A 17,467-nucleotide genomic window follows, 5' to 3' on the forward strand; every position below is an offset into this window, starting at 1 on the left:
ACACGTGGCCTCATTCCACAGAAGATGCATCAGTACTAAGATCACCATAGCGTAAAAATCACCATAGCGTTAAGATCACCACGACAAATGGATCTTTGTGGAATGAGATCCTATAACAGCAGACAACAGAATTACATTAGAAGACTAGATTTAACTGACAGCTTCCCAGAATATCAAGAGATATATGAGCAATAATCTAACTTCAAACAAGCTTCAAAAAGAGGAAAATTCATCTGGTTCAAATTCACAAATGAACGTCCCAAAACAAACTGTTCATCAAACCAAATGTCGATATACACAACAAAGCATACCATCATCCGTAGCACTATTTCATATTTCACCATAATATAAGCATATGCATAAAATATGAGAAAAAGCAGATTTTAAGCCACATATGTATTGCCATCGTGAAAATGTCTTTCTCTCCATGAAACCTAGTGTAATATTGTCTTGAGCTCACATTAACCGGTTTATTGAAACTGTTGACACTCTTGTGTGTAGCCATGCACATATTCTTCAAAGAGTGCCAGCTTTACAATACTTATCCCAATAAACTGTTTTTCCATACTCTTAAATATTTTTATTACATCAACCACAGAATCATAAGGTCATATTATTTTGAAAAAGGAATTTTGATGTATTGATATACCAAATCAAACTAAAAGTTAGTGTGCAGTCACCTGTAGCGCTGTCATTAATACAGTTTGTGATAATTCTCTGTCATGTCAACAGAGAAACCCTGTTAATCTGGATGGTATAGTTCCCTACTAATCTGGATTAACATATCACCAGAAACTGTTAATCATTGGTGTGACGTTAGTTTAAACTTTTATAGGTGCTTCTATCATTAATCATCCAGAATGCAAAATTTCTGGATAAAAAGGTGTCCACATTAATGGGATCTTGACTAATAAAGTTTCTCTATATACTGTGATACAACTGACTGTGGACAAATTAAATTACCAGTTTACAATAAAATAATATATCATGAATTTGTTGATTGTCCAGAAAGACTAGCTCAGTCAGTACTTAGTAGTTACTGTATTAATAAGAAATTACAGAAATGTGGAATGTTAACCTTTCTTTAATACACCATACTCAACATATCAAACACCTGTCCTATATGGGCCCTAATGTTCTGACAACTACATCTCAATGTGTCCATTATCATGATGATACCTAATGTCTGTCATGAATAATTGTAATCATTTCTTAGTTAAAACAAAGTGGAACAGGTTTTCTTATATAAGGGTGTTACCTTGGAAATTTTTTATATTTTTGTGCCTTCTGACCCATAAAACACAGCAGCATCTACCATTGTGAGCTGCATCAGTTTATACTTCCCACCTACGTGAAAGTGCAATGCCACACAATAATTTTAATATTTACGTTTATGGTGTCACAATTACCTTGTTTGTATCCATAAAAATGTTAAAAAATTGTGCAGCTCAATCTTGTTATATGAATTGGCATGAAGTTGTTTGGGCTGGCCAGATTAATAGAAAATATCGATGTTTCTGTTCACTCTAATTCTGCACAGTTTCTTGCAGTTAAATAGTTCCATTTTTCTACTGAATTATGTTGGAGCCATGAAGCTCATGAAAAAAAATAATATATGAATAATTATGCTTTTATTGAATGGTCTTATGTCTGGATAGATGATCACAAAAAAAACCATAACAAGCTTTTATTGAATATCAACAAATATGGTTTAAACAAGTGTGAAGTAACAATTAATATGGTTTAAATAAACACTCGCCTGTGTGACTCTGTGAATGAGTGAGTTGGATTTTATGCCGCTTTTAGCAATATTCAAGCAATATCATTGATGGGGACAGCAGAAATTGGCTTCTCACCTTGTACTCATGTAGGGAATTGAACCTGCACCTTCTGCATGACTAGCTAACACTTTAACCACTAGGCTACCCCACTGCCCTCATTACACCAAGTTTTGATTCTATCTACTGAACATTATGCATGCTATGTTGTGTGTAAGGTACCACTAACACCATCCTAACATCACCTGTACAGAACACTAGCCATCATCACATTGTCATACATCATTGAGCTCTGGTAGTTCAACTTGATTCCTCTATGCATAAAGATGCATATTACATATTACAGTGGAAGTTGTCTAAACCGGCACTCGTTGGCACTGAAAAAATAATCCGGATTAGACAGCGTGCCGGATTGTAGAGGTGACACGGTTACCTACGACTAGAACTGAACCAGGAGATACAATTTGTATGTGACTTTAAATACCTGAATCATACCTTGGTCAAGAGGTTGTAACACTTGAGTGTAACATTGCTGGGTGACACTCCGTGGGCGTGGCTTTGAGTGCTATCCATAAACAACAAGATCTTCAAACTAATAACTCACTAATAACATGTACAAGTAAACCCATACTGAACTAAGATTAAATTATCTTTGTCGGCAACCATTTAGTTTCAATGCAGGAATTATTGGTGACAATACACATCCGGACGACTCCTCGCCACGAGCGGATTACTGCATAAACACATCTTCGGGCGGCTCATTTTGTGCCGAGATCTGGAATTGACAGATGCCGGATTGCAGAGCTTTTAAATGATGATAAATGTACTAGCCACAGACGGAACTAAGATTTTATGCTGATGTTGACAATCTGCTGGATTGGACAGCTGCCGGTTTGGACAGCTTCCCCTGTAGTTCTGTTTCAACTCATCCCTTTCAATGAATACCCTGTATCTCATTAACAAATAACATATATACTGTTGGAAAGATTATGGCAAAATAAGGCTCAGCAGATGAACAAATCTTAAAAATATCTTTTCATACATTTTTCCGCATGTTCAATAATATTACCATTAGCCATGTGAAGTATTTGAAGTCATCTGATAATCAGTGATATCTGTTATTGATACAATAGTTATAACATGAACATATACCAACCTTTCCTTCAGAATTGAAATAAGTAGAATGTGTGCAGTCGTTGTGGTTACTCTTACCATGTCCAAATATTTTACAAACAAAACAATATCACAAATATTTAACAAATCGCCACCTGTCAATCAAACCACATGACTGATCAGTCAGAAAAACTGTATTGATTCATAAACTGCCATATTGTTTAACAACCGGAAAAATGTATTACAGTCATACTACGGTAATAGATATGATTTCTGTAAAATGCCCGAACAATTTGGTTGTATATATTTTCTTGACGGAAAAATACATTCATATTCTATAGATCTAAAATAAGCAAACAATTAGAAAACAAGAAGTTGGAGATAACTTGTCTGAAGATTAAAAACTTTACAAAAACCTATTGATTCATTATGTTCAGATGAAATGTAAAACATACATTCAGTGTGGTCACTCCTGATGCATATTACATCAGTATCTCTGGGAAATTTGTTCTGTGTCATGTATCATGATACATGTTGGCTCCAAAAAATTAGATGTGTATGTCAATATTTCTCCCCGATATTTATGTGTGTGGTTAATTTAGCTCTAGTGATAGATTAATTTGTGATCTTACGAAACAACAGTTTCAAATGTTATGTCAATGATTATGCTAAGATGTATAATAATCATATATACACAGCACTATTCACTTGTATAGAGCTAAGATGTATAATAATCATACATACACAGCACTATTCACTTGTATCAAGCAAAGATGTTTGCAGGTTACACATAAAGAAAACATTCTTCAACATAATATTGGGTCAAAATCATCATCACCATCATCATTATGATTATCATCATCTGACTGACATTTCCTGCAAAAGCAGACCCACTTTAACATGCTTTAATTCAAACTCCAAGTGTCTGGTCCTTTTTTCATTTCAACTCTTCACAAAGTGTTTGAATCAAGTCAGACAAGTTGAGACAACAGAGTTTTTATAACTCCACCAAAACAAATCAGTGGTTTCAAACTCCTGTGACACTCATATGAGTTTTTGACTAGATAGATTAACAGTTCATCTTACAATTCCATATCCTTACTCCAATCCACGAGTTTCCAAGAAAACACATAATTCAAATATTAACCATGTCCACAAATTATACTGTTATGATGGAGAAAGACAGTGTTTTGGTATATATGCCTACTCCTTCAGGTGAAATGAGAAGTAAGGACATACTCTTAAACATTGTGTTCATTATAAAAAATAAACTGACATCCATGAGTTATCTCCCTTATGTGTATCACTTCTGAATGCCATTCAAAGACCATGCTGTCATATTGTAAATAGCATGTCATAAGAATACTGTAAAATCAATGATAACTCCTGCATTATCACACATACTGCCATAGATACAGAAGGGAGATAATCAATGACACATCAATGTTCAGGTCTTATTGATAAGGCTGACAATACTAGTATTAATTCCAAAATAAGAGCCTGTTATTATTATGATTGATTGTTTAGTACAATCAATCTAAACTGTTAGGCATGTGTAATACTAGCTGTGTATTTTGTGAGAATGTAGATATGTACAACTTAGATCCAGAAGGACCTTTCCATCACGAACAGTAGCGATAAAATATGGTCACGGTACAATATGCTAAGCCTCTTTCATAATAACTTGGCCAGTAGAACATTTTTACAACATCCCAAAATAATATAAAAAAAAAGAAGAAGAAAAAAGTAAACAGACTTTTCTAATGACAACTGAAAGGTTTAAATCCCTTCCATATTAACAACTTTTCAATAAAACCAAAATTGGAACTTATGATTAAGTTATCCCCTCTATTCCATTATTGCAATTTTGGGGAACCTGAAATGAAAACTAAGTACTTGAACAAAATACAACTGATTGATTTATGTGTAAACACATATAGCTAAACCAATTAAAACAAAGCATGGAAGGTAGTAATTAGTAGGCCCAGCCTTTGTAACAAGAAATAGAGCACCATTATTAGATTATAGTTATAATACAACATTGTAACTGATCGAGAGAGCCCTTAGACTTAAGGAAAACCATGACAGTTGATTTCAGCCAAAGTATCAGTTACATCACAGAGAAAAGGTTAATAAATCTAACAGTTTTACATACAAAAATATGTTTATTACTTTCTTAAATTATGTAGACCTAATGAAATATGTGTCAACCATACACATAAGTCCAGCATAACAAACCTGTCACTCAAAATAACATGATAATAACTTTAGAAACAGATTCAAAATTGAACCATTCATTCATATCGCAAGCTTATATTTGTAAGCTTTCTTGCAAATAGTAGACTTCAAAAGCTTAAGAAGTATGACCATAAATATTTGATGTACAAAATATTTTTTGACAACTTGTTCCAATGCCAGCGACAATGTATCCATGGATGCTGACGGTCTAGGAGCCTGCTTCCTGTTCCTGTCCGAGCCCTTCCAAGATTATGCCCATCGGCGTGCGCTTCAAGCCAACAAACTCCATCTTGTTGGTGATTTTGTTTTTAAAGCTCCTCATTCTTAAAGATGCATGAAGGATTATCACTGAAATGTGGAGGAAATTACTATTTTGAATTGTTGACATTTTATAGCAATATGCAGAATGTTTGTTTTGTTTTGTTGTTTGTCATGTGTTATGTTTTACTGTTTGTTATGTGTTTGAAAGTGCTTTAAATACACATGGTGTTAATGTTTTTACTAAGATGCCAAATTTAATACTTTCTAAAGATAATGTGTTAAGAATCCTCGGTGACAGGGCTAACTACTGTTCTTGTAACGCTACCAAAAAACCAAATGATGTTTGATACGGTTTACGTTCGGATTAAATATCTTCTCTGAATTATTTTAAATACATCTGTCATTAACGTAAACCATATGGGGCAATATTACGTTGCATTTCTACTACCAGCGTTAAGTTTAGATCAGTACATCCAGAGGAAGTTGAGTAGTCAGCGACATTCCACAATTGCATTGTGGGAATGTAAACATTATAACGCTATGGTCGCTGAAAACTTGTGAGTCGAAATGACACATTTTAACCGTAGTAAAACATAAACGTAATGTTTCCAACAGTGATGTTAGCTGCCTGAAGCAACAGCAAACCAAGAAACTGGATGCAACAGTGTAGCTTACTGTAGTAGGCCGTACGAGGCGATGACAACTGACATGCATCGTGACGTCGCTTACATTGTGAGTAATGTAAAATGGTTCGATTACAAGGGGGCACACTAGAATGGCGCAGTGACGGGATAACGTCATTCAATTGTTACGTCATCAAAAAACTATACCTTTATTGTCTGATAACGTATTTTTTTTCCGATTGTTCTAACCGCTAGGCATCTTAGAATATGTTTTACTGTTTGTTATGTGCTATGGTTTACTGTTTGCTATGGGTTATGTTTTACTGTTTGTTATGTGCTATGGTTTACTGTTTGCTATGTGCTATGGTTTACTGTTTGTCATGTGCTATGGTTTACTGTTTGTCATGTGTTATGTTTTACTGTTTGTTATGTGTTATGGTTTACTGTTTGTTATGTGTTATGGTTTACTGTTTGTTATGGGTTATGGTTTACTGTTTGCTATGTGTTATGGTTTACTGTTTGTTATGTGTTATGGTTTTCTGTTTGTCATGTGTTATGGTTTACTGTTTGCTATGTGCTATGGTTTACTGTTTGTTATGTGTTAATACACTGTTATGTTTTACTGTTTGTTATGTGTTATGTTTTACTGTTTGCTATGTGTTACATTTTACTTTTTGTTATGTGTTATGTTTTACTGTTTGTTATGTGCTATGGTTTACTGTTTGTTATGGGTTATGTTTTACTGTTTGCTATGTGCTATGGTTTACTGTTTGTTATGTGTTACATTTTACTGTTTGTTATGTGTTATGTTTTACTGTTTGCTATGTGCTATGGTTTACTGTTTGTTATGTGTTACATTTTACTGTTTGTTTTATGTTATGTGTTATGGTTTACTGTTTGCTATGTGTTATGGTTTACTGTTTGTTATGTGCTATGGTTTACTGTTTGTTATGTGTTAATACACTGTTATGTTTTACTGTTTGTTACGTGTTATGGTTTACTGTTTGTTATGTGTTATGGTTTACTGTTTGTTATGTGTTATGGTTTACTGTTTGTTATGTGTTAATACACTGTTATGTTTTACTGTTTGTTATGTGTTATGGTTTACTGTTTGTTATGTGTTAATACATTGTTATGTTTTACTGTTTGTTATGTGCTATGGTTTACTGTTTGTTATGTGTTACATTTTACTGTTTGTTATTTATTATGTGTTATGTTTTACTGTTTTTGTTATGTTTTACTGTTTGTTATGTGTTTATGGTTTACTGTTTGTTATGTGTTACATTTTACTGTTTGTTATGTTATGTTATGGTTTACTGTTTGTTATATTTATGGTTTACTGTTTGTTATGTGTTTAATTTGGTTTACTGTTTGTTATGTGTTATGTTTTACTGTTTGTTATGTGTTATGGTTTACTGTTTGTTATGTGTTATGGTTTACTGTTTGTTATGTGTTATGGTTTACTGTTTGTTATGTGTTATGGTTTTACTGTTTGTTATGTTATTTACTGTTTGTTATGTGTTATGGTTTACTGTTTGTTATGTGTTAATACATTGTTATGTTTTACTGTTTGTTATGTGTTATGTTTTACTGTTTGCTATGTGTTATGGTTTACTGTTTGTTATGGGTTATGTTTTACTGTTTGTTATGTGTTATGGTTTACTGTTTGTTATGTGTTATGGTTTTACTGTTTGCTATGTGTTATGGTTTACTGTTTGTTATGTGTTATGGTTTACTGTTTGTTATGTGTTATGGTTTACTGTTTGTTATGTGTTATGGTTTACTGTTTGTTATGTGTTATGGTTTACTGTTTGTTATGTGTTATGGTTTACTGTTTGCTATGTGTTATGGTTTACTGTTTGTTATGGGTTATGTTTTACTGTTTGTTATGTGCTATGGTTTACTGTTTGTTATGTGTTATGTTTATGTTTTACTGTTTGTCATGTGTTATGTTTGACTGTTTGTTATGTGTTATGTTTGACTGTTTGTTATGTTTGACTGTTTGTTATGTGTTAATACACTGTTATGTTTTACTGATTGTTATGTGCTATGTTTTACTGTTTGCTATGTGTTACATTTAACTTTTTATTATGGGTTATGGTTTACTGTTTGATAGGTTTACTGTCATGTAAAAGTCATTGCTTAAAACTTTCATATAGAAGTTACACCATGTACACATCCTGTAAATTTACACTGGAATTATTTCTTCAAATTACATCAAATCTCATTTTTGTATCATCCTATTTTCCAATCTGGTCTGATTTTCAATATACACGTTACAGTTTCAATCAACCACATGTGGCCTCTAACCAACAGCTATTCCACTCTGTACCTGACCTCTTACTCAGACTGAATGAACATGACAATCCACATCTTCCTATGTATATTTCCAATGCTTATAACTGTTTGTTGGGACTCAACCCAACAAAAGCACTAGAACCTGTACTTGACTGAGAAAGTGTTATCACAAATATGACATGTGTCACCAGCAGATTTAGTTTTTAGAAGCAGACTACTTCACATAGCAAAGGGAAAGCTATTCCGAACATGAAGACGATGACAGCGCCGAGCATGTAGACAGACGAGGTAGCCTGCAGACAGGATGATGAGAACGCTCAGCAGGGGATGGTCGCGCTTGAACCTCTTGGTTCTCCACTGGTTGTTGGTGCAGTACACAAACCCTCCAAACGCAACAGCTATAGCCACAAAACCAAACACCATCTTCACAGGATGGATGATTCTGCAGGATAAAAACAACCATAAACAGTTCAGTAAGAAATAGTAATAATTACAGCAGGACCCTTGTTATCAGTGTCATAGCCCCAATGTCATGATTTAAGAGGTGTGGGGAACTGAGGGGAGCAAAATGACCCCTTAACTTTCTGTATTAGGCCATATGGTGAAACTTAACCAGTGCCATATCACTTTTGCCTAGCAAACCATTGTTTCTGTATTTCGTCGTCTGTGACATCATTAAACAATTGAACGTGACATCAGTAAACAGGGCCGTCCCATTTGCTTACTGTGTTTTACTGCACAAATGTATATGAAATGGATAATAAAGAAATTATCACACTCAAGCTTGGGCAATACAAAATTTCACACTCGTTTCAGTATAAGTCGTATGACACACTTGCTCGTGTAATAATCTCTATTTATAACTATGAATATAGGTTTTCAAAATATACTTTAGTGTAGGAAATTGGCTTCTAGTTCAATCTCTGTTTAAATAAAATTCCATGCAAATATTATGAAAGTGAAGCATAGGCATGATACCCTATCCATCTTTACCCTACATTGTTAATATGTCATTTTTAAAGTAAAATTTATATTTTATACTTATCCTGACTCATGATCTTTTGCTTATCTCCCTCTCCTATGCGAATGGTAGTGGAACATTTGAATCCTTTGAAGTTCCCAAAGCGGACGTAAAAGTACACTCACCCACTAGTTACCTCCCTTTTGCCCTTTCCCGCGCAAACAGTCATGTGACCAGCCTTACTTGTCACATTTTTCTGCCCATACACTCGTATCTACTGTGAAATCCGAAGTGTTTCCAGCGGGGGAGGTTGGGAGGGCTCAACCTCATGAGTCAAGATAAGTATAAAATATCAATTTTACTTAAAAATTACATATTTTTCCTTATCCTGACTCATGATCTCTTGCTTATAGAATCCTTCGGATTGGTGGTGGGTCAAGCAACTTCCTGGATTCATCAGCTGTCCTTAGATACGTCCTGTATCCCCCCCATGGGAACTGCGTAACAGCATTTCCGAGATCCTATTCTTCCAACTTCCGTTATAACTCGGGGGGACCACTTTCTTGTCTTACTTCAATCACAGACAAGTTGAACCATGTTGATTCATGTGGCTTAAGATATACTAGTATCTTCTTTTTACTAGATATCTATAACAACCCATAGATTATGATAAGATCTTTATCATAAATGAGTTGTGACCCCTTTACGTACAGGTAAGATCTTTACCCGTACAGGGTCTTAATCACTCATGCTAGTCTGTCCTAGACTGTGCGCATGGACTTTCAAACTAATACTTTTCCTTAGTAAAAGTTATCAACAAGTCAACGTGATAAAGGGTGAGATTTCCAACTCAGCGCCTTTGTGGAACCGTTAGTTGCTGTGCTACAACGAGAGGCCCAAACTGGTGAACGTCTTCAGTGGCTATGTCTCGGAGGTAGTGGTTGGCAAACACTGTGTCCGATTTAAAAAAGCAGCCCTCCATAATTGCTGATATAGAGCAATTTCCATGCAGAGCTAGTGTTGACGCCAGTGCTCTGACTTCGTGTGGGTTGGAAGCTCTTGGAAGTTCTAGTCCTGCTGCTTTATAGACTCTCAATATGACGGCTCTCATCCAGAACGATATTGTCGTTCTTGAGACTTCTGCTGATGTCTCTGTAGATAACGGGATGAACATGTGCTTGAATTTTCGTCTCCTTGTTTTAGTCTTTTGAAGATATATCTTCAGGGCTCTGACCGGACACAAGGATAGGTCCTACGTATCCTCTGGTCTAAGGATTGTAGAAAGCGCTGGTACGTGGAACTGTCTATCTGGTTGACCAGGTAGTTGGTTCTTGGCAATAAAGTCCCATCTAAGTCCTAGATGTACTGCAGCATGTTGCCCAGCGTCGTATCTCCGACATTCAAGCTGCCGTGGCTAGTGCAAGCAGGAACAGAGTCTTCTGTGTGAGCAGCTCGAAGGTAGTCTGTTCTAGGTGAGGTGAAATTGGCTTTTACGTCGTGCTTGAGAATATTTTGCTCATATGACGTGCACGTGCATCATTATGTGTATGTGCGGCTGCTTCGACTAGCCCAGACTTAAGCTGGTTTTAAAGTGCTAGCCCACTGAGATACCATGCCGCAGTGAAGCATGAATACCCCACTCAGACACATTATACTGACTCCGAGCCGACCAGTCCTTGTTGTACCCATTAATGCGAACGCCAGGCAGGGACCAACAAGTACCATATTTTAACGTCTTTTGGTTTGACGCGGTCGGGGATCGAACCCGCGACCTTCCGCTCTCCGGGCGGACGCTCTAACCACTACACCACGGAGGCGGTCAGTCTGTTCTAGAGGTTCGTAGGCATCACTCATGAGATGACGTAGAATTACATTCAGATCGCAGGCCGGAGCTCTAAATTTCTTTTGCTGGTCCTCCAGTTTAAAAGATCTCAGCAGAGCAAGTAATTCTGGTACTTTCGTCAACTTGATGCCTGTCTTCATGGTGATCACTGTACTGATGGCAGCCAGATACATGGATAATGTCGAACCTTTCAGAAGTCTAGTATGTCTAGGTATTCCGCCACTTGAGGATGAGTAGCTTTCATAGCAATGAAGCCTTTCCGCCTTGCATATGTCTCAAACTTCAGCCACTTGTCATCATACAGGTTACGAGTGGATCTGCGTAACGCTAAGGTTACTGCCTTGGCTGCTCTGGCGGAGTATCCTCTTTTCTTCAAACATGTTTTGATACGGTCCACACGTGTAGCTGGAACAGTGCTGGGTTCCCATGGACTTGCTTAGTGTGTGGATGTATGAGTAGGTTCGGACATTCTGGTAACTTGAGTGTTGGACTTTCGAGATCTTCTATTAGGTCTAGGAACCATACTCTCGCTGGCCAATAGGGAGCGACCAAAGTCAGTTGTAGCTTGCGTCTGTTTGATCTTCAACAGTACTTTCGGTAGTAATATGGGGGTGAAAACATGTAAGCGTTTAGTCCTTCCCATGATATGCTCAGTGCATCTGTTGCCCAGGCTTGAGGATCTGGAACTGGTGAGACAATCGTCTGTAGTTGAACCTCGTGGCAAACAGGTCTATGCAAGGGGATCCTATTTCCCTTATGATGAGCTGGAACGCTTCTGGATGGAGCATCCATTCCGTAGGTGACGGGTGCAGTGGTCGGGAGAGAGCGTCTGCAAGCACGTTCTTGGCTCCGGGTATGTGACACGCCTTTATCCAGATGTTTGCTTCCTCCGTGATGTGGAACAACTGGAATGTGAGCTGTAGAAGGCTTGGAGACCTTGTAGATCCTTGCCGATTTATGGAGAATGCCACTGTAGAGTTGTCTGTGTGGACCATTAGCATTCTGTTGTTCAGCGAGCTCGACCATAGTTGTAAAGCGTTGATCACGGCTTTCATCTCCAGCAGATTGATGTGAAGATGCTGCTCTGTTTTGGACCACCTCCCTGATGCAACTTGATTGTTGTGATGAGATGCGCACCCCAGAGATGTGTGTCGAAGGCTGGCTCTTGTAAATAGGTCCCTCCGCAGACGTTCGACCTGTGAGTCCACCAAAGTAGGTACCTCTTGAGATTGTCTGGCAGCAAGATAGGGTCGATGCTTAGTTGTAACCTTCCTGTGAGAGTCAAGTCCTGCGCCGAGGTTAGTAGACAGAGTAGACATTGCCATGTTTGTAGTGTTAATGGAGAGATGACTGCTTGAGGAATAATGGCTTGTATCTTGACCCAACGATCTTCTGGGACAACAATACGATTCTGTGTTGTGATAAATCTTATCCCCAGAAATTGAAGATCTTGTTTTGGTTCCAAGTCTGACTTCATAAGGTTCACCAGCCATCCTAGTTGATAGAGCAACTTAATTGTTCAGCTGTAGTCTGAGTTGACTGGCACTTTGGTGAACCTGAATGCCGTCGTCCAGGTAAAAGGCATTGCGTAGACCTCGATGATGTAGGTATGCGACTATAGGCTTGGTTACTCGTGTGAATAGCCACGGAGCCGAAGATATTCCAAACGGTAGGACGTTCCACTGGAAGTGCTGCCCATCTGAATAGGAATCGCAGATACTTTCTTGATTCCGGATGTATGGGGATGTGTAGATATGCATCCTGAAGGTCTATGCTGGTCATGTAATCTGAGTAGTCTGAGTTGATGTAGGTGGATCATTCTGAACCTGTCTGGTTTCAGTAGATAGTCTTTGTTGAATTTGCGCATGTTGTAAATCAACCTGAACTTCTCTATGGAGTTCTTCTTGGGTACTAGAAAAATTGGGGAGAAGCCTGGCGTGAGATGATGTTGATCTATTTTTTCTACCGCATCCTTCATAAGAAGTGAGTTGATGGCTTCTTGTAACTTGACTGCCTGCTCGTCTGCATAATCGAAGACCATTGGGCTGAGAGTTAACGGTGGTGTCGCCTTGAGCTGCACTCTGTATCCTTCTCGCAGTACTTGTGAGACGTAGTCATACTCTAGTATTCCCCAATTTGTCCAGTACCTTTGTAGACGTCCACCCACTGTCGATGGTTTTACAGGAACGGCTGGGGGTGGAAGACTCCAGTCGTTCCGAACCCCAAGATCAACGTCTAGTTCCTCTGGATGCTCTGGGAGTGCAGCCTCTTCCTGAGTTCCCTCTGTAAATTCTGGATGGGCAACGAAAGGAACCTTTCCCACTTCTGAAGCTGGAGTACTTCTTCTCCTTAGCCTTCTGGATGCTGGAATATTTGGACTTGCTGTTGTACTTCTGGGAAGTATGACGAATGACGTTGGCTAGAGTATCTATAGACTTTATCATCATGACTTCTCTTGAATCGTGAGTAGCTTCCTTAGCTGCATTATCTATATCGCCTCCGAAAATAGTAGGCCCCTCCCATGGAGCTCTAAGCAGCGGCTTGGTGAATCTGTCACTCCACGAACAAGATGCCGATATTGATGCCAGATAGTCTGATAAAAAGTATTGGTCCTTCTTCTGAGTGAGCAGAGCTGATAGTATCATTCTATCTTCTTCCGAACTGGGGTTCTGGAACTTGTTAATCAATGCTTCATTGATTGCTCTAGATCTGGCTAAGCCGAAGAAGGATCTCCTTGTAGCAGTATCAAGTTGGGATAACTTTTTATCTTCCACTTTGTATATCTTGTTCCGAGAGTCGTTGACTAACTTCATGTTAGCATCTAATTCTGGCGCCTTTATAAAGGGATCGATGTGGTGTAAAGGGAATTTCTTCACATTAAAGGATGGCAGATGCTGATTCTGGAACTTTCTCTCGAAAGCTGTGCGTAGGTTGGAAGGTACCTTGGATATAGGTTCAATCTGAGGGATAGTCACCGAGTCAAAGAATAGGATCTAAATAAAAATGATATAAAGCTGTATACGGGACTCCAGTGCGAAGAGGGACAGAGTGACAAGTAAGGCTGGTCACATGACTGTTTGCGTGGGAAAGGGCAAAAGGGAGGTAACTCGTGGGTGAGTGTACTTTTACGTCTGCTTTGGGAACTTCAAAGGATTCAAGTGTTCCACTACCATTCGCATAGGAAAGGGAGATAAGCAAAAGATCACGAGTCAGGATAAGGAAAAATTGTTAATTTCGTGTGTCAGCAGCTTTCTGGCTATAAGACATCAGCCTATAAGTCAAGTCAGGACTAGAATAAGTTCTTTTAGTGGCATTTAGATGAATATTTTACAAAGGACTAGAATATCTAGCAACCGATATAATTAATAAACAATGATCCATGCCATTTTCTTGATTAGGGTACACTGACATGTTAACAATACTGACAACCCAACCAGAATTTTGCCATGTTTCCAAAACACAAAAATCTGTGTCCTTATATGCAAAACAAAACCCATAGACAGTGGACAAAAATAGTTTGCACTGTGACTGTGAGTCTTATTAAATTAAAAAAAGTATGTTTGTCATATTTATTCGAACATACTTTATTGCACCTCATTACATTTTAGACTCTAATCAATGCTAATTCAGTTTTACATTCTGTAGGATCCAAGGTCTGATTTCAATCAATTAATTTTGTTTAAAACAAAGCAAATAGATCCACAATCGAGTTTAATTGCGTTACTTGTTGCTAGAGAGGTCAATAAGGACCCCACATTGAAGAATAACTGAAAGTCCAACCACTCACAGGTAAACATAGATAAATCTGATTGAGGCAATACTAGCGATATTTTAGTTCTCACAGTTATTCACAGAAACATACATATTACTTGAATTTTTGCAGTTGTATCTAAAGTAACCAGATGTGGACTTAAAGTGACCTTTTACTTTGTGGTGTTTATTTATTTATTTATTTATATATATTTACATAGCCAATATCAAGATCACCTGCTCAAAGGCGCTTTGTTTTTCCCTCGATCATTGGATGTCAGTCTCCCTGGGGATCATACAACCCTCAAAAGCTAACTTTAACTTGCAGCCACCTAAAGCATGTCGATTAATTTAATGTGGCTTTCCCATCCCCTTGCATGCCAGGTACCCATTCACAGCTGGGTGGACTGGGACATGTTGTCACAGTATTTTATCCAAGTTTACTGCACGTTGCTGTACCCGCAACTAGGTGTTTGCACGTTTTCATGTGGCCACCATCTGGTCATATACCAACGGATTCGTGGGTTCTAAGTGCACAGGGTTGTGTACTGTACACTAGGGGTTGTGACAACACTGAGAGAGTCTGCACGCAAAGTTGACTCCAAGGTTTTACACCTGGTCACGGGTGGGCTCGATCCCGACACCTCAAGCTCGCTGGATCACTAGCCTGGCGCCTTAGCCAGCTCACCCACCACGCCAACAGGAAAATAAATTCTACATTTTTGGTTTAACATATTTATGAAATATGACAAAACTGTTAAAATGTTTATAGCATTCTATTCAAGTAATGCCATGTGTTCTGTTATATCAATTAATATCCCTTACAGCTGAGCATACAATGATTGATTTATGGGTATTGATCATGTGTCTCACTCTCAGTCACACAGGGAAACAATTTTTTATTCTTTATTTCGGAAGATTCTTTAGAAAGCTATCTGTGAACAACAAATGTCAACTGATGTTCTTTTCCACATTCCTGATTATTATTTGTTTGTGTGTTGTTTAACGAGGCACTCAACAATTCCCAGCTTTTTAATAAAGTCATCGAATCTGTAACCAAAAGCAAAAACAACTCAACTCTCTTTATTCCATTACTGAAGAGGCCACAGGCCTATAGTTCAAACAACTCAAGAACATGTCGTGCTCTGACTCTGAGCATGATGAGATTTGTAAATTGTACGACTTAACCATGTTAGGAGTTTAAAACATTATCCATTTGTATCCTTGTTCAGCAGAATACCAACTGGAATACTCTTGGTGAGATACATCACAGTCATGTTTCTAATAAGTACACATTAACCCTTGAGCACAAAATCAGAGTCACGTACTGTTTCAGTTGCAGAAGGTTCACGTCTGAGTTCAGTTTATACTCTGCTGTTTGCATTGTTAAATGGTGTATTATCCCATTATGAACATGATGAATAAGCCATAAACAGTGGAATGCCACTGTTTGTTATGGTTTATGCCAGTAGGATAGGATTAATAGTAGTTAAGAATTAGAGCTTGTTTTTAGCTAATCATTCTAATAAAAATGGATTATTGTATCATAGCAGTTACCAAAACATTAGTCTATTTGCATTAAGATGAAAAGTTCAGCTGAGAATGTTTGTGGTGATGTGCAGTTTCTCTTATTACCATAAACATTATGACAATTATTAACCAGACATATCAACAAAGCTATATTTGACGAATACACATATTAGAATTGCAGGTCACTTTGGTTGACCTAATCAGCAGTATTTCAACTGATGAACATCAGAGTATTGCATAGTAATATCAGTGTCTATAGCCATTTAACTTTGTAACCTAAGACGTGTCTTCATACTCATATGTTGATTATTGGGTAACCTATAGAATTATAAATATTAAATGTTATCCAGTCTGGGACTTTTGCCACTAATCTGAAGAATGAATCTAATACATTTCTGTTTGATCTTGTAATCTCAGCTAATAATAGTACAGATAATTCTAGTTAAAATGATACTAAGAGCCTGGTTTGTGCTAGTGATCTCAAACGTTTCAAAGACAGACTGACTTGTCAAACATAAGTTTGAATGTTAGTTGTGTTAGCTTTATAGCATAGGACAGATATAGCATTTGCATGCACTAATTATCATGTTTTGGTCCCTAACACAGAGCTTAGACACATGTCGTCATTACGGCCAATTACTAGTAGGGGAATAAACATTCCGATAATATTCCACACTCCGAGCTCTGACAGAGTATTTGAATACCAGTGCAAAATAAGCATCAACACCTCTCAGAACGTATGAAAGCGTCGTGCAATGTATCAGCGACCTGTGGATGTCGAATGATAAAAGCGGAGAAGTATAAAGCTTTGATTTCACAGCTATCCACGTCACTGATCACGTCAGATATACAAATGAAAAGGTGCTCACCCAATGAGTAGAAAAACTATTAGCGCCGTTAGGAAGTAGTTTGTCTGATAATAGAGCAGATTGTTCAAGACCCTGTTTGCCCACTTATCGGCATCTTTTATATTCGGGATCTGGAATCGTGCCGATTCCAAGATAAAATCTCCCAAAGAACGGAGAGGGGCCACCTGCACTTGTTCGCCCATGTTGTCAATTTACAATCCCTT

General features: G+C 37.7%; 1 protein-coding gene across 1 annotated transcript; it reads right to left on the reverse strand.

The window, feature by feature from the left end:
- Positions 1–4,241: 4,241 nt before the first annotated feature.
- Positions 4,242–17,447, reverse strand: LOC124277506 (PRA1 family protein 3-like). The gene is given in 4 exon segments (XM_046713212.1): positions 4,242–5,477; positions 8,535–8,592; positions 8,594–8,753; positions 17,265–17,447. Coding segments are annotated over 4 exon segments (540 nt in total). The 5' UTR covers position 17,447; the 3' UTR covers positions 4,242–5,337.
- Between the last annotated feature and the right edge of the window lie 20 nt (positions 17,448–17,467).

This window comes from Haliotis rubra, unplaced genomic scaffold, assembly GCF_003918875.1.
Source record: "Haliotis rubra isolate DU_JTF1 unplaced genomic scaffold, ASM391887v1 Scf222, whole genome shotgun sequence".
NCBI classification, from domain to species: Eukaryota; Metazoa; Mollusca; class Gastropoda; order Lepetellida; family Haliotidae; genus Haliotis; species Haliotis rubra.